This window comes from Argiope bruennichi, chromosome 5 (assembly GCF_947563725.1).
Source record: "Argiope bruennichi chromosome 5, qqArgBrue1.1, whole genome shotgun sequence".
NCBI classification, from domain to species: domain Eukaryota; kingdom Metazoa; phylum Arthropoda; class Arachnida; order Araneae; family Araneidae; genus Argiope; species Argiope bruennichi.
Window position 1 is genome coordinate 114,432,051 of NC_079155.1, and position 18,672 is coordinate 114,450,722.

At 30.3% G+C, this 18,672-nt stretch overlaps 1 protein-coding gene across 2 annotated transcripts in view; it reads left to right on the forward strand.

Annotated features, from left to right (window-relative positions):
• The window catches only part of LOC129968526 (nuclear distribution protein nudE homolog 1-like), a 112,210-nt gene extending 94,127 nt beyond the window's left edge, over positions 1–18,083 (forward strand). The window contains exons 6-10 of one of the 2 annotated variants that reach the window (XR_008784421.1): positions 2,823–2,966; positions 4,191–4,279; positions 5,567–5,957; positions 6,799–6,896; positions 15,280–15,321. Coding sequence is in view for 1 of the 2 variants with exons in the window: in XM_056082511.1 (XP_055938486.1) it covers positions 2,823–2,966; positions 4,191–4,279; positions 6,799–6,896; positions 15,280–15,346 (398 nt within the window). In the remaining variant the exon portion in view is untranslated. Of the gene's footprint in view, positions 1–2,822; positions 2,967–4,190; positions 4,280–5,566; positions 5,958–6,798; positions 6,897–15,279 lie in introns of both variants that reach the window. The other variant, XM_056082511.1, reaches the window with a different exon arrangement.
• The last annotated feature ends 589 nt before the right edge of the window (positions 18,084–18,672 follow it).

An 18,672-nucleotide genomic window follows, 5' to 3' on the forward strand; every position in this document is an offset into this window, starting at 1 on the left:
GTAGTTATAAAATCTAATATTAAATTTGTATTGATGTATTTATGCCATTGCGTTTTCGAGTTATCGCATTTACGCACTTGTGAAAGTACAGACTGACAGCAAATCATCACCTTGACGGATTTGATTCCAAATGTTTGGACCGCGGTGGCTGGGTGGTAAAGTCTCGGCTCGTGAGCCGTAGAGTTTCAGGTTCGAGACCCGATGTCACCGAAGAACCGTCGTTTAAGGCGGTCTGTTGCGCGTTAAATCCGTCCGGGCCTAACGTCCTGCTGCTGATGTGGTGTGGAGATGGATGTGTCGGCTCAGGTATCACCCTCGTCATCTGACCGCGGTTCAAAATCACGAGGTCCGTCCCAAAATAGCCTTAGTGTTGCTTTACAACGGGATGTTAATATAACTAAATTAAACTAAACTGGTTCCATATTTGTCCGGTATCTTCACTTTAGATGTTAAATCAGTGATCCAGTTTTTATTCGTATAGTTCTTTTAGTTTTATTGTTATCAAATTCATTTGTATTCAAAAAGCTGGATAGACTTAAAAATGGAATTCACTCAGAATTTGTTAGAAACCTACAAATTTGGTGTAAAAACTATAAATCGAATTTCATCCCTTGCACTCAAATACTTTTCATCACATTTCATTTCTTTAATCTGTAATATTTACTTTGAATAAATTACAGCTTTATTTCTAAGCAAACATTATTCATCGTGATAAAAACTTTTTTTTTTTTTTTTTGTAGAGAAAGTTTGCGGATTCCTAAAATAGAATATTACAGCGATGTTTTTCTTATCTAAATTACGCGTTTATAGTTTAGTTCAGTTATATTAATGTCCCATTGTAAAGCAACGGGCTATTTTAGGACGGACTTCGTAATTTTGAACCGAAGTCAGATGATGAGGACGACACCTGAGAAAGCACACACACCCCTTTTCCACACCACACCAGCGGGAGGACGTTTGACCCTGACTGATTTACCGCGCAACAGACTCCCTTACACGACGGTTCTTCGGTGGAATCGGGTCTCGAATCTGAAACCCTACAGCTCACGAGCCGAGACTTTACCATCAGGCCACCGCGAATATAGTACTTGAATTCTTATTAGAAATTCTAAATTAAATTGTTGAATACAGAAATTTTTTTATTTATTTACTTTCCTTTAGCGAGACGGGGAAAGTAACTTTTTTTGTGTTTTTCCTGAAAGTGATTTCTGTTACCGTTTATATTATTGTTGTGAGAATTACTTGAGTGTCTCGTTCTTCAAATTGCATCAATTATTTGAAATATTTCAATTATTAAGAAGTTAATTACAATGAAAAATCACCCAATGATCATTATATGCTTGAAGGTTCAAAATCCTATAGCGGTAATTTATGTTGAATCGTCACAGAAATATACTTGCCGATTTAAATGCAACTATTGTTCAATCGTCAAAATGTTTTCAACAGTCATGTTTAGACAAGCTTCACTTATAACATAGACAAAACATACTGAATTACATGACACAAATAAGCAATATTTTTAGCATAGAATCATGGATGAATATTTTATTGATCGGAAACAAGCATCTGATGATTAAGATACATCAGAACAGAATAATTACATTGAAGTTCATACCCAAGAAAGGAATTTTCTAATGAAGTCTCAAAATTTTATAAATATTTAAATGCGGGGTTTATTTTTAGCTGTATTAACGTCCTTTTTGAAGTAACATTAGTGCTATTTTTGGGCTGACCCCATAATTTTGAATCATAGCCAGATGACAAGACCGATAACTTGACTTGATAGCCGATGACTTGAATCATCACCTTATATATTTTGTCTTTTTTTTATTTCATTAATTTGATTTTGAAATTTTCTTCTTTATCATTTTTGTACCCCGCTTTTTAATTACCCCCCCCCCTTTCGACTCCATTATAAACCATTGTCATAAGATGAAAGTAACTTCTAAAGAATCTATATAATTTGCTCGGCTTTCTTCCGAAACCATAGAATGTTTTTCTGTTTTGAATTCGAATAATTTTTTTTTTTTTGATCAAATGACGAAATCGCTTGTTATAAGTAAAAATACTTATTATAGAGAAAAATATTCATTACAGGCAGGAAATGATAAAATTGTAGTTATTTCTTTACTATAATTTTCATAAAATCCTTGTGGTCAAGTTATCTTTAGGTCTTCCTTTGGTTAATAGGATATAGGTTCTGAGTCCTTTGATATTATTCGTGTTATTAATGGAAAGTAAGAGAAAAGTAAATTGCTTTGTTGGATCAGTATCCTGACTGGAGATTTTTACTGTTTTAGGATTGGTGATTCGAAGAGATAAATGGATTATGCTTGATCTTTATTTACAAATATTTACGATCCTTTTGCGATGAACAGTTCATATACAAGTGCAGGATCTAAAGTTCACATTAAATCATTAATACATGACTCCGCGGTATTAATGATTTAATGTGACATTATAACGGTATAACATCGCGGTGGCTTTGTTAAGCCTAACAAATGGAATCCTTTTACAGTTTCTATGGTGGCTGTTGAGCCTATGCGGGTTAACGTTCTAATGAATTTCTGACAGATTAGACGCGGTAAGGTGCGTAAAAGAGTTGCTGTCATTTTAAGATCGCCAAGTTTGGCATGATGCTACGTTCGCGTGAACAAGGATAAACATAATTTTTTTTTTATTATATTGCCATTTAGTAGGAAAAAAATGATATATATATTTTTTTTTACATTTTATATATTAAAAATAAATTAGAATTCTATAGGACAATACTCTTATTTATTTTATATTTTATTTTTATTATCTATTTATTTATTTTGCAGATTTGAAGCAAGAGTTATGCGTGAACGAGACACTGAGGAGTTCGGATCTGCCACAAACTCCTCCTAAGACGCCCGAATCTGTTAAGGAGTCGAACAAATTTTTCAACGAAAATGGAACGCTCAACAGAATGCGCCTTTCTAGTAGTAAGTGACATCTTCCTCTTTCCTTTTAAAAAAGTAATATACTTATTATGTGTTTATATCTTAACACATTGCGTACGGCGCTCTGCCTGCTTCCAGGGCCCGAACATTTTTGAACGCTCTAGAAGCATGCTTCGCAAGCATTGGGATGCATATATGCGCATTTTTAATTTGCATTTGGTATTATATTTACATAAAGTATTCTTAAATATTACCATATATTTTATACATGTATATTATTTATTTCACAGACTTGAATAATGCTTTAGAGTGTGATATTTGGTAAAGCATATTTACTTGTGCAATGGTATTCGCCACAATTTGCAGTAGTATCTTGTTTTAAGACATTAAGGACCGTTCACGAGTTTTCTGATATTTCGCACCCATTGCTCCATAAGTAACAAAGTTATGATTATTTTAGAACGTACAAGTTTGCCCAAAAACGATTTCTTTGTGATCCTTAATTTGTTAAATATTTGCCTCTGATTGGTTATGCACCTATTTAGCCGAAAAAACATGAAGTCGAGATATCTCGTGACCTGACCACAACGTTCTGCCTGCTAAAAGCGAGAAATCTCGTGACCCGTACACAATGTGTTAATAATGTCTGTTTTAGAAATCACTATACAAGAGGTTTCCGTGATTACATTTCTGAAAGAATTAGTGATCTGGAATATTTCAATACCTCGTGTTGCTTGTGACTACAATTAAGAGATGCATTAGTCCTCATCGCGATACAAGAGAGAAAGTGACAGAAATTTTTCCGTTCACTGATTTTACTATGAGATTCTGATAGATTCCTTTGCCACGTATTGTCTTAGGCAAGAGAATCTTGGGTATCTTTGAAAAGTATGTGTGAATGCTTGGGACATTTATCCCTTTGTTTCTGCTTTGGGAACTACGGAATCAGCAGTTTAGAAAGAGAATTGGATCAGGAAATAAGAGAATGTTTTAGAATAAAATTAACATGGAGCTAAACTAAGATCAAAGTTAGGAAATTAATTAGGATTTAATTAGATTAAAAGATATATATTAGTTGATCTACAACTTTGCTTCCTTTGTTTTTCAATATATAACTTCAACAGTAAATGCTCGTTGACATAAGCAGATAAAAAAAATGTCATATAGTAATTAATTTAAAGAATTAAATCACATAGTTTTCAATTAAAAAATTTTGAATTTTATTTTACTATTTGTATAATAATTCTTATTGCATTATTCCAACAGAAAATGGCACTAATTTCATGTCCAATGCTTCTTCCATTGTGCCACATTCTGCTTTGAACATTCTAGGAGATTTATTAAAGAAAGTTGGCGTAAGTATGAACTCATTTTCATGATTCTACAATCTCAGTGTTTTCTCTTCGTTATTTTGTCGAAGTCTAATCAAAATTGCTAACATTTTTATTTAATATTGTATTCTTGCATCCTGATATTTAAAATGTAATCATCGCTAAAATAACACTTGATATCATCGAGTATTTTAAAACAGAAATATTTCAAAATTTACTTTGAGATCTGGGGGGAGGGGGGGGGAGAAAAACTCCTGATTTTGCTGTTATAAAAATTCTAATTATGTTAGAAAAAAAAAAAGAATGCGGAACCCGTCAGGAGTAGTTTTGTTTTCTTAGATTAACGTGGCTTTTGGAAACATTGCTAAACAAGATATTTTTCACAATTTATGATGGATGTTGTTTTCAAGTTTTCGCCATAGATTACATCTGTTTATCTTTAATTTTGCACCAGGATTGGAGGTTCTAACCCCTTACTCTCTACTCGTCGAAATCAATTAGAACCAATGGTTCCGTCGAATTGTCAACCATCTGCAAAGAATCCCAACTTTGTTCGAGATTAAAATCTTTTCAAATGTATTTTTAACACAAAGTTTTTTTTGTGTGTGTGTGTGTGTGTGTAAAATATTATAACTTACAAAATTCTTTCATCATTTAAAAACTTGATTGTGTTTTATCGTCTGCTTTTAATTAAAATTGGAATATCATTTAAAGCAGATGATTTTTAAAAAACTACCGATAGGTAATATTTTCCAGTTATTTGATTTTTATTAAGGAGCAAATTTTGTCATAAATATACGAAATATTATATTGTTTATAAATTTTTGCGCAGAAACTGCACTCACAGTTTTAGAGTTGAAACTTTCTTCATATAAGAGATATGAAATGAGTTATTATTAAATCTTCTATTTTTTCAGCTTGCTTAACAGTAAAAAGAAAAAAAAAAATGTCATATTTACTTTTGTGTAGTATTATATCTTCAAATCTATGCACAATTTTTTGTAATACATTTTAGCGAATTCATAAATATAATTTATAAGTAATTTATATTTGAAGCATAAAATGTTCACAGTTTAAAAAAATAGCAAGGAATTAAAAAAATGAAATCCTTTAAACACATTTAAATTTCAAAGAAAGAGATGAATCAAAATATTTTTTCTTGTTCTAAGTGCCTTTAAATATTAAGTTACGATACTATCAAAATATTTTCTACAATATTTAAAATAAAAAAGGAAAGTTGGGTGGAAACTTGAATTAATTTTATTGTTGAATGTACATAACATATATTTTGTTTCTACTTATTTTTAACAGGCCAATCTATCAACACTTGTGAAGAAAGAAAATGTAAATTGCAACAAAGAGCTTCACTCAGGCTAATAACGTTGCATGTGATTTTCACAAAGAACTGTTTTCACCTAGTTAATTGTCTGTCTCACTGTAAATCTCTCATGTTTTCCTTCATTTTCTTTGATTGTCGTGTTTGAATTTTCCAAGTTTCACACTCTCATTATGTACCTTAATAATGATTGTCTGTTGAATATACTGTGTTTACTGTTGTGCTTTCTGCATTTTGTTCCGCCAAGAAAAGAACTGAAGAAAATCTTCTTGTGATAAACATATTCATCTAAAAATTAAGTTTGAAAACTAGAAAGCTGTTGGACTTGTGCATTACACACACAAATAAAAGGAGTATAGAAAACGGGTAAGAAAAAGTTGCAAGTCTGTTTCGGATTTTAGAATGAATAGTGTTGAAACATATTTTAAATAACTTGAATGCTAATATCATGTAATTTTCAAAGTTTGAAATCGATGCCTGCTAACTAACTAATACTGTCTTGAGAAATAAACATTTTTTGAAAATTGCTTGCGAATTAAAAACAGTTTAAAAATGGATCAATGAAATGTAATCAAATTGTTCTTAAATTTAAAAGAACATCGAAAAGGGGAAATATCTTCCTCCACATTATGAACTTCCATTCCATTCTATTAATATAATTTTGAACGAGTCATGTAGTCACTGTTGCTACTCAGCGAATGGAATATTTAGAAAAAAAAGTTTTCAGGTTGAAAACTAATTTGGCAATTAAAAATATAAAGTAATAATCTACAACTATTTATACGTCGTTATATAAATTTAGTTGAGTGCTATATGAGCTCATGAATGTTATTAACATTTTTATATCATCTTTGCGAGTAAAATAAATTATTTTCATTAAAACTTTGTCTTGAAGCATGGATGTTGCCATCTCTTCTTCTGAAATGTAGCTTAAAAAGTATTAATAACTGAATTTTTACCATAAAAAATGGCTGTTATAATTAATGCTTTTATCGCATGCGAATGTAAACGAAACAAGATGCGACTTACACAATCGAATGTTGCTTTTTTGCTCCTCATTTTTGTGACAAACTGTGTCTATGTCTTGTTCGTTAGGCTTAACTCTCAGTTGCATGTAGAAACCCTTTGTTTGCTTCCTAAAAGCTGTGCATGTCATGCTTGTGTTGTCATTGCTTAATGTTGCCTTTTCCCCCATTTTGTGTGGCAGGTGCTCGAATCAAAGTTGCAGTCCTGTCGCGAAAGCATCAAAGACAGTTCCGAGAACACGGGAGAGAAGAGAGTTTCTATCACTCTGACATCATCAAGGTAAGTCTAGTCTCTAAAATTTATGTTAGAAAATGGTTATTACATTTTGTTACGCAACATATTATAGATTCGGTAATCTACTTCTACCTAATATTACTATTGACTCAGTAAGAATTGAAGAGCTGAGTCAGTCATACATAAGATATTTAGAATTAAAGTATCTAAGATCAGAACATTATAAGAACATCTAATTATACCTTAGCTCAAATTATAGCGTTTATAAGAACACCTAATTATAATAAATACTAATGTCAATTGTAAGGATTTCAACTTATGAGAGAACAAATGAATGAAGTAAAAAGAATCTGGGAGAGATCACCCTTTTTACAATACAATACTTTTGGCCCAGTGTATCTAACAGAAAATTGGATACAATTATTATTCGTTTAAGAATTGGCCATACTAGATTAACACATTAGAATTTGTTGATGGCGATTCCGTCCCTCGATGTATAGACTGCCTAATGCCATTTGGGCACATTCATATAGAATGGCGACATTTTAATTCTCACTGAATTCAATGTTTTCATTCTTCTTGCATAATTTTAAGACATCCTTCATAAAGTACTTCATTCTCATCTTTTTACCTTTTCTCAAAAATGATTGGTTTCATCTATCTTATATGAATATTATTCATTTTTTAATGCTTCAAAATCTGTACAATACATTTTTATGCAGATCAGCAAATAGAATATTTGTAACATTGAACAGAATTTTTAATTAACCTTTTAAAATATGACCATACGCTTTTTTATGAACCATATGTTTGCATATACCGTATGGTTGGTGCTGCATAAACAGAAATGGTTTTAGTGGTAGTAAATTTCATCAAATCAAATCTCTCTCATTGAATTATTTTATTTGCATTTAAAGTAATATTTCGATGTTTATGAAAATGGTTATTGTTCATTTCTTGTCTCTCTAATTTATATTTTGTAATTAATGCGCAACATGATTGTACTTGAGTTATTATGTGACGATTCATGTCTAGATTAAAGACTTTACTTGACGTTCTCTATAGTTCATTTTTTGGAAAAAAATGTTTTCTTTGCGTTCTTCATTTTCCCTCATTCGGAAATAATATAATTAATATCAACGTTCGTAGTTCGAATTGTTTTTACCAAAGATAACTTACAGCAACCGCCACATTTAGGATTGTTAATGGATAGTTAGGTGTATGAACAATTTCGTATCATGTTTCATTTATCTTGATGCTTTAATAAAATAGTTTAATATTTTGGAACCATATAATAAAGAGAGTAGTAAACATTTAATATTGTTCGAAGCTTTTTATGAATTAATCAAACACATTTTTAGAGAATTTCTTCCATCTTTCTTTTTGCGCTATCAGTTTTCTTTCCTTTTGAAACTTAGTATGCTTACTAATTTTACATACTTTTTTTTTCTTCATTTATTTACTTATATTTTTGTCTTCGCTTTTATTTTCTTCTTCTTATTTTTTTCTGTTTTCAAAGTTTAAATTGCCTATTTTTTTGGTAAATTTTATTATTTACAAATTAAATTTCAATGATACGGTTATTGTGGAATATTATATAGGCTGTTCTGCTTGAGCCATTTAGATCTTCTCCACTTTTTCTTTTTATGCCTGTTCCTTTTTTTTTTTTTTTTTTTTTTTTTGTTCTGGTTTTTCCCCCCCCCCCTTCTTCTTCTTCTTCTTTTTTTTCTTCTTTGGCTGTCTTTAGCTTCTTTTGCATCTAGTACACACGCCTATGAAAGATTTTTTTGAATAGCTCATTTGATAGCTATTTAAATTCTATATTTTTATTTTAATTATGAGCTTTTTTACGATGTAACGCCACTTTTGACACACACCTAATCATCATCAGAATACATCAGAAACATAGTATAAGCGATAGCACCTAATACTTCACAAGAAAGGACCGACAAAATTATTTAATCAAGCTATGTAAGTGAAATTAGGTACGTGCCGTTAGCACAATAATCTTAGATCTGCTTCGAATTTTGGATTCTGTCGGTCAAAAGGCATATATACAAAAGGCGTACTCTACTTTATTCGCTTTGTTATCAAACTTAACACAAAATACATCAATATCAACAAGTATGCAAGAAAATCAATGGTTGAACACTTCCGCTGAATTGCTTAGCTTATCACAGTTTGAATGTCTTTCAATTGAGGGGGGGGGGAATGAAAAGAATAGCGTTAGAAGTTAAGGTATGTGATTGCTTTCGGGATTCTTTAAAATAGTTATATTTTTACAATTTTTGCATAAAAAAGAGTGAAAAAACATATATGAAACCCTAATATGCCAGTTAAATGACAAAAGTTAAAAAAAAAAATGAGAAAAAAATGACTTATTTTGGCTAACAGGAGGTATGAAGCAAAAATCTTTTGGTTTAGAGGTTTATCAAAAAAAAAGTTATATTATATAATAATATAATATATAATAATTTATAAGCTATATACAAAAAATTAATTTATATTGTCGCGTAGATGAAGTTAGCGTTGATAAACCGTGTGTTAACTAAAGTCGAAGATAACACTCGCTAATCTCAACGTGAGACTTTATTCAAGGAACTGAACCTTACATCTGTTTTTATCCACAAGACGAAATGACTAAAATCTTCCAGATTTAGAAAGATACAGAAATTAAAAGAACATTCTAGAACAAACGAGAAATAACAGAAAGTAAATCAATAACAAAACAATTTTTTAGGCATCTTGCCTGCAGTCAGATAATTATCTTGCGAACTGTCACTTACAGTTCAGAGCATTCTACCACTGAGCCATTCTGTCCGCGCCAAGTTGGAACAACTTTCATTGCAATATTTTTATCCGTTCTTTAAATATTATGAATTGAATGTTAAATAACTTGAAATTTTCAATTTCTTTGGCCTTGTGAAGCCTTAAAACAACTATAAGATGTTTCTAAATAAATAGATTATTTATTCTCCAGTTCAAAAGCCACAGAACATACTGAAAAATCATTACATTAAATTTGAAAATATATATATATCCATTAAATTTTAATTTTATGAAGTTTTTCTTAAGAAAATTCTGCTAATGACTAGAATTTTAGAAAAATAGCATTTCAGGAAGTAAAATAACATTAAAATGAAATGCAAATATAAAAATCAGTGTAACTTTTCAACAACTGGATTTTGAAACAAAATTCAATAAATCCTGTAAAAAAAACTGTTCAAATATTAAGAATATTTTTTTAAAAATCATATTTACAAAAAAAAAAAAAAAAAAAAAAAAAAATGTAGTCACTTACCTTAAAATCTGAATTCACGGTTACAGTTTTCAACTGGTTTGTTTAGCTTCTCGCATCTTGAATATCTTTCGTTAAAAAAATGTTACAGGAATTAAAAAGTTAAAATTAAAATCTGAAATCACGATTGTAGATTATTGATAATTTCGCACGATATATCTGTTTCATGTCTCGCGTGCGAATTTCTCCAAAATTTAACACGCTTTCAAGGCATATCCTGTTTCAGCATTATACTAAACACGAGAAATCGTGTGAAATCACGCATGAAATTTTAAATTGTGGGAAAAGTGAATGTAGCACGAAAGAATATACTACACCTCGAATATTATAATTTAATAAAAAAAATTTTGTTAGATTTTTTTTTTTTTTTTGCTACTGAATGAATTTTTCACTAATATTATAGTTAATTTTAAATCTGAGTCGAAATACCAAAGTATATATATATATAAGAGGATTAAGAATCATCATACAACATAGGGTCCCTAACGACGTTTAGTAAGTGAAAATCGCAAAATACAAGGAGTCCGAAAATTGTTGGAAATAGTAAAAAAATTAATAAAAAAATAACAAATCAGGTTTGAACTATGAATTTTCTTTTAAGTGAAAGCACATTCTTAAAGGTTATTGTTCATGTAAGTAAGATTGGATGATCCAGGGGATCATAAATTACTGACATTGAAAAAGTTGTTTAGAACCCTTATCTGAAAAAATATTAACTTGAAGAAAAATGAAAGCTTGAAAATATAAAGAATTTCATGCTCTTTAATTTGATATAAGCATATATTATGAAAACTGGGGAGGTTTTAAGATGTTCAAGAAAAACTAAAATGTGTACCAGGAAATATCGCTGCAACATTGGTACCGATGTTTGCGAGAGGGTGTTGTCAAATTCGAAAGATTAATTCAGAGAAATGATAGCAGGCATTAAAGAGATAAAAAATTTACCATAAAACATAAGGTCGCAGGTGACGTTTATTCGGTGAAAATTGCAAAAACAGACATCGAAAAGTCGATGATCCTGGCGTAGAGAATGACCCTAAGAATGAGGATTAGGATATCTTAATATATATAAATTACGTGTCACGTTGTTTGTCCGCGATGGACTCCTAAACTACTTAACCGATTTTAATCAAATTTGCACACCGTGTGCAGTTTGATCTAACTTAAAAGATAGGATAGCCCTTTTTTTGAATTTTTAATTAGAATTTTAATTATTAATTAAAAGCTAACTTTCCCGCCAAAAAAATCTTTTCATATTCCCCACCGCCAAATGAGTACGGCTTCAGTTTTTTTCCCCCAACAGTCATGAGGCTAGGCTTAAGATTTTTCAGCTGATTATTTGAAACGATTCTATTTATTTTCTTAATGTTTGACGCATTTAAAATTAAACATTGTTAATTAATCGATCTTTCAGATTCATTCTTAAGTACTTCTGAATTAAAATAAAACAGAATAAAGGAAATTAAAAATTTCTAATCTGCATAGCGTTACCCCAACTGGCGTAGAAAAACTCACGCATTTGCGTTACGTTTTGAATCCGAATGTTCGAATTATTTATGATGCTATCCGAAAACGTTTCTCAGGAATAAGATATCATTTTCCACAATTATTTTTTAATGCATACAATAAATTTGATACGTTGCAACGGATAAAGTATCACGACCGTATGTTTGAATTTTGTATTACTGTGCACGGTGGCAATTCTCAGAAATAAGATATTTTATTTGAAAATGATTAATTACAAACGTTTTAACGGATCACTGATTAATATAACATACTAAAATTCTGCTTTTTGGAAAAATACTTGGAGGTGCACACGGATAATTATTACTTTTCGTTTTGAATGAATTCCGATTCTTTATCTGACTGTTTACTAAGAAAAATGTTGTACGGCAATAACATTTGTTGCCTTCATTGAATTTTCAATTAAATGATTTTATTTCTTTTGTTAAGGACATCGTAAAAAAGATAAGTGAACGAGCCAATAATAAGTTCCTCTAATCGGATAATAAAAAAATATTAACTCATTTGTATGCTAAATGAAATTTAATCTTTTTTTATATAAATTATTGAAGATATGATAATAAAAAATGGTTACAATAATCGTTTCAATTTTTCATTTCTTTACTAATAAACTGCATGTACGTATCAAGTTATGTCAGCTATCATCAACTCAGCTATCATTCACTACAGCTACAATGCTTATCATTATTTAATAAATGTTTCTGAAACTGATTTCATTTTGTAAATGAATTTTGAATTATTGCAACAGACAAATGTATCAATGACGGAATAAATCTCATGGCAACTTCATGTGTGAAATATAGAACTTTTTTTTTTAATCTTTCCTTTAAGCTGAGGAAGCTAGAATCTGTATCACTGAAGTTAGAGGATTTATTATACATCATAAAGGGTTTATACTAAGAAGGAAGGTATTAAGAAGGAACAAATTACAGTACACTCCCGATTATCCGCGGAATTGGGTGGCGCGGCCGCCGCGGATAACAAAAATCGCGGATAATCCGTAAAAAGCTAAAAACGGGTATAGAAAAAGAGAAAACGGTCCTTCCAACTTTGAAAAATCGTTTTATGTACAATAAAACGTAAAATAAACAGCAGGAAATGTTTAACTAACGCTTAATATTTTAGTATATCACTCAAAACTAACTTAAAATGCATTTTGTTAATGAAAACAGAAAAGTGCTTTGTACTTAAGAGTGGCGTCAAGGATACACAGAAAAATTAATACATATGTACTGTTTTAATACTGTAATGTATTATGTAATTACAAAAGCATAGCTGTAAAACTACACCTTTTTGAAGAAATCAGTCATTTGTGTTTGCTTCTTGCTTTGGAAGCATTTTCTCTTTGCTTGGAAGCAAAAAAATAAACTTAGTGCGGCAGACGCGGATAATCCGCTCCGCGGATAACCCGCCCGCGGATAATCGGGAGTCTACTGTATTTGTTCATTATTTGACAGTCACAATTATCTGTTAGCTCCAAGCGATTCTAACAGATGGCGGTATCTGTTGACTGGATTGAGTAAGTATTCTAATAGATGACGCTGTGTTAAAAGTACCAACGTTTCACATAAGCTACAATTTAATGGCATAACCACCACGTGTTGCTGAGGCTAAAGTATAAGTTAAATTTATTTCGTAGTAAACGCAATACAGTGAAATTCAATTGGCGGCTACTTTGCTAGATGGTGGGCGAACGGCACATTCAACCTGCCTTTGGACATTCATAATAAACCAAACGCAATATGTAACATAAAAAACAATAGTTGAATAGCTGCAGTGTTGCGGAAGAGTTCAATCATAATTTGGGATGAGTGCACAATGGCTCACAAATATTCACACGAAGCATTTCATAGAACTATGCAAGATTTAAACGGCAATGATAAACTTTTCGGTGGTGCTATCTTACTTTTATCTGGTGATTTCCGTCAGACCTTACCGGTTATACCTCGCTCTACTTTCGCGGATGAGGTTAATGCATGTTTAAAACAATCATTCTTATGGCAAAGTGTTGAAACACTTCGATTGGCCAAAAACATGCGCGTACAATTGCAAAATGATCCATCAGCACAAATATTTTCTGAACAATTACTAGATATTGGGAACGGTAAAATAGAACTGCGACCAAATACGCAATGCATTAAACTGCCGGACAATTTCTGCACTTTCTTCAGGGAAAAAATGAATTGATTCAGAGTATTTTTCCGGATATACAGAGTAATTACTTGAATCATAACTGGCTCAGTGATTCGGCTATTTCGGCAGCCAAAAATGTTGATGTTGACGAAATTAACTTCCAAATACAAAAGCTGTTACCAGGCGATCTGATGTCTTTTAAATCAATCGATACTGTTGTTGATGAAAATGATAGTGTAAATTTTCCAATTGAATTTTTAAATTCACTAGATATACCTGGAATGCCACCACATAACCTTTGATTAAAGATTGGTTCACCTATTATTCTCCTGCGTATATTTGAATCCACCTCGATTATGCAACGGTACGCGTTTGGTCATCACCGGAAATATACTTGAAGCTACCATTTTAACTGGAAAGTTTAAAGGAGAAGTGTCCTGTTGCCACGTATTCTAATGATACCATCAGAATCTACGATCCCTTCAAAAGGTTACAGTTTCCAATTCGTTTAGTTTTTGCCATGTCTATAAATAAGTCTCAAGGCCAAACAATGCCCATTTGTGGTTTAGATTTGGAAAATCCATGTTTTTCTCATGGGCAACTATATGTTGCATGTTCACGTGTAGGAAAACCGTCAAATCTATTTGTGTCAGCTAAAGACAGGTTAACCAAAAATATTGTGCACCGATTAGTGCTAAATTAAATTGAAATTATTTATAATTCAAAATAATAAACATTATTATCAAAGATTTAAAACTATCTGCCCTACCTACCTCATTTATAAGTTTAAGTGTTACGTGTTTTTTACTAATAACTTTGTAATGTACTCATTTGTTACAAACTTGAATACAAAAAAATAAAGAAATTTAAATTTTTTTTTGTATTGATTTTTGCTCAATATCAACGGTAGTAGAAAATCAATCATGGAGGTCCCCATGTTTTTTAACAAATGGCATCTGTGTGAAAAAAGCATGGTTGGTCCCCATGACTGGTGTTCTCCTACTGTTTCCCTTGAATAGTGATGTGTAATATAACAAAAACCTTAGCCACAGAAACGTGTGGCCGGGTCTGCTAGTATATATATATATATATATAATATATATATATATATATATATATGCGTGAATGAGAGGATGAGGAAAAGAGTGATGTTAATGTCAGAGCGATCACACCGTTTTACTTACTATACCAAATTTGATACATATATAATTTGGGGTGTGGGAATATGCACCTTGGAGCGATTCGAATGGCCAGACAGATAGGCGGAATCCTGGACATGAATTTATATCCCAACGGTTTATTTGAAATCAGATGTAACCAATATTATCTGTGAACCAACTGGTCACCTGAAGCTCCTAGCAGGGAATATTCGAGAAAATTTCGAAAGGCACTTTACCTTATGGGACAATTATTAACGTTCGAATGCTTATCTTATATTAATTTTAAGTAATAATAATTTTTTCTTTCACACAGAGTGCGCCATGTGAACGGATCTCCCGTGCCCACTAGCTTGAAGGATTTTATTCCCCTGACAGCCTGATGGGAAGTCCGTGCAATTAACCGTCCAAGAAGGAGTTGTGCTTCCCAACGAAATGTCATGAAAACAGAAATAGAATAGAACAATGCCTATAAAAATATCTGTAGTGACACCTCATAAGGAAAAGAAATTTCTTTTGTGAACTTTTTATGTTCCCGCAAAAATGGAAATGAGATGGACATTTAGGATCTCTATAGCTGGTTAAAAATGTGACTTGGAGCTTCCATTCGAAATCTTTTTTTTTTTTTTTTTTTTTTTCCCGCACAATGTCACAAATGCATTTCTTGTTTTCAATTTTTTTAAATCAATAGCATGATTCGAATATTTGAATTTTGTCTCTATAATTAATTATTCTTGGAACGTTGGGGATGAATTCCAGCCTATTTTAATAGAGTAATTAATCAACATTTCTTTCATGTAATATAGACAAATCAATTCTCGAGGATTATCGAATTGAATTATCATCTTTTATGAATCATAAAGGCAATCACCACTTTTCTGTTATGTATTCGTTATTATATTCCACAATTGAAGATGATGGGTTGGATTTTCACTGTACCAGATTCAAATAATTCTTAATTCTTTGTAAATAAATCATACGATTTTCGAGACAAAAAGTCATTTTATTTTAATATAACCTTCCTAGACGGTCCAGGCTGTTTCTAATGAAAGAAATTCAAAATTTTGCCCCCCCCCTCTTTTTTTCTATGATTAGTATAAACAGAAAACGACATATTTAAAAAATATTGAAAGCATCCTGCATTTTCTATTAATTTAGCTACATTTTAATTTAACATTCACATATGGTATTGTAGCATGTTTTTGATAATATTATACATTTTCTGAAAATTCCATTTGTTTCCTCTATGCAACAATGTATTTGTAGATACATACTTTTTGCTGCCATACTGCTTTTTTTTATTATTGTATACTATAGTATGTACTCTACAAATATATAGTAAATTTTCATAAAATTCAGTTCCCAATGACCTCTTGGATTAATCCAGTTTAAACTATATGTATCTTCATGTTTTAAAATAGTTCCAGATAAAATACTCATTTATGTATTTAATAAATGAGAGATTCACAGAATACTAACAGCTATACATTAAAAATTACCATTTGGAATATCCATTTTGTCACCAAAAAAGCAAAATGTCAAAAAGTTTTTAAAATTTAATATTGATGGCAAAATATATTAAAGAATTTTTATCAGTTCATACAGCTACATTTTCAGTTCTCAAATTCAAAAATGTTGCATAGTGGTCAGTCATTTTTTTTTTAATCATTAATCTTTAATAATACTATTTTGTAATGATTTATTATTTGAATTTTTTTCATCTTCAAATAAATTCAGAAAATAAAATTAAAAAGTAGGATTTTTCAATCTGAAATGGTGATGCCAAAGTTTAGTGAATGGCAAATCTTGCGTATGTTTATATGCATAATTAATTTATCATTAGAAGGCCTTACATATCATTCTTGAAAAACAGTAATAGTGCAATACTGCATCTTCATCACATTATTTTCATATCAGATATCAAATGTAAGTTTCATGAGCCATACTTCAAAATACATTTCTTAAATTTGCTAAAAATGTGTATAATTTGTTTTATATATAATTGAGATAAAGTTTGACCATTACTCTTTTACATGAAATTGAAAAAATTCCTATAAATTCAAACAAACCGAGTATACATAGAATATTTTTTTTTTCCCCTTCTTCTGAATACTTTGTGTGATAGCATTTTCATTGTTTTCATAATAATATAAAGAATATTGTACTTCTTGTACACTTGGGTGATGAAATATTTTTTATATGCACTTTCAATGAATGTTTTCATATTCATTTGCTTATTATTCTGGGAAATTTTGATTTTTCCTTCACAGAATGCACATGCATATCTGTCATGGCTTACCAGTTACCATGCATACCAGTTTAATAATTTTCACATGTTAAGATAGTTAGTTTTCAAAGTGGGATGAGTTCACTTTTGATGAAAGAAAATGCTCCAAAATGAGATAATTTAACATGAACTTTTTTAATTATTTCAAAATTGTTTTCATAGATTGATAAATTTTATGTCTCAAAGCATTAGTGACAATTTCAATGACAATTCAATATTTGCTTCTGACCTTAAATAACTGCTCTGAAGCAATGCTAAATATTTAAGTACAGCTTTAAAAAATGGAAAATTGAAAAATGCCATATATAAAAAGATAACCCCAGTTTTTGAAAATAAAACATTATGGTTATAATTACATTTTGACTTCAGAAGGAAGATATTTTCTAATAACAATATTTATTATTTACTTTTATCTGAAATCAATCAATCATGGTTATTTAAAGAAATTACTGTAATAACCAGTAATAATGTGCAATAAGCAAGAAAAAGTTCTTCCTTTATCATTTATTTCAAGAGAAAATTAGTGTTTCTTTTGAATAACTGTTCCCATAAATTTAATGTTGATTTTCTCTTCTTATTACTTTGAAAAGAAAAGTAAAAAACAATTTGTCTCAAAATCTATTAAAAGTGAGTTTATATTTTTTACATGTAATTGTACCCATTTTTAAGAGAGCAATTTAAGAGAAATGGCCATTTGTTTATAGAAATGTTTTTACTTCCTACTTTCCTATCTGTTGCAGGTTTTTAAAGGGAAGTGTGCTTTGAACTATATAGTTTTCTACATTATATGTGCTGTGTATTTGATTTACAGTATTAAATAACAAAAAAATCTTTTTGCATTGTGTTTTTTTCCTAGATTTCTGCTAAATTTTCAATGCATTCACACATACATACTCAATTTGATCAAGTACTTTTTTACAATAATAAAAATATTATTTGTAAACAATTTAATTAATATTTGTGAAAAGCATTACAGAAATCGTTATGCTTGAATTCTGCTAATGTAAATTAGGATAGGAATTAAAAATTCTGGCAGTGAATACATACTCCACATAGAATGTACCAGATACTAATTAAAAAGATATATTTAAACTTAATGACTTTCAGCTCACTCATTGAAAGATTTAATTTCTCTCTCTTTTAACATGGTAATTATGAATAAAATCTGTAGGAATGCAATAAGAAATAACATATCATTTAACTATGCCACATCAGTAAAAAAAAAATTATAGGGAAATTGATAAATATTGACAAGCCTTATTTTTTGGAATAAGCAGGATTTTGAAAAATAAATACACTAAGGGTTTTATTTTGTTTTTAAAAAATTAGGTTATAGATTAGTTGTGGTTAAATTATGTGTACATCAAGAAACTCATGATATAAGATGTATGAATAATTATTACTCAAAATATGAGTATATTT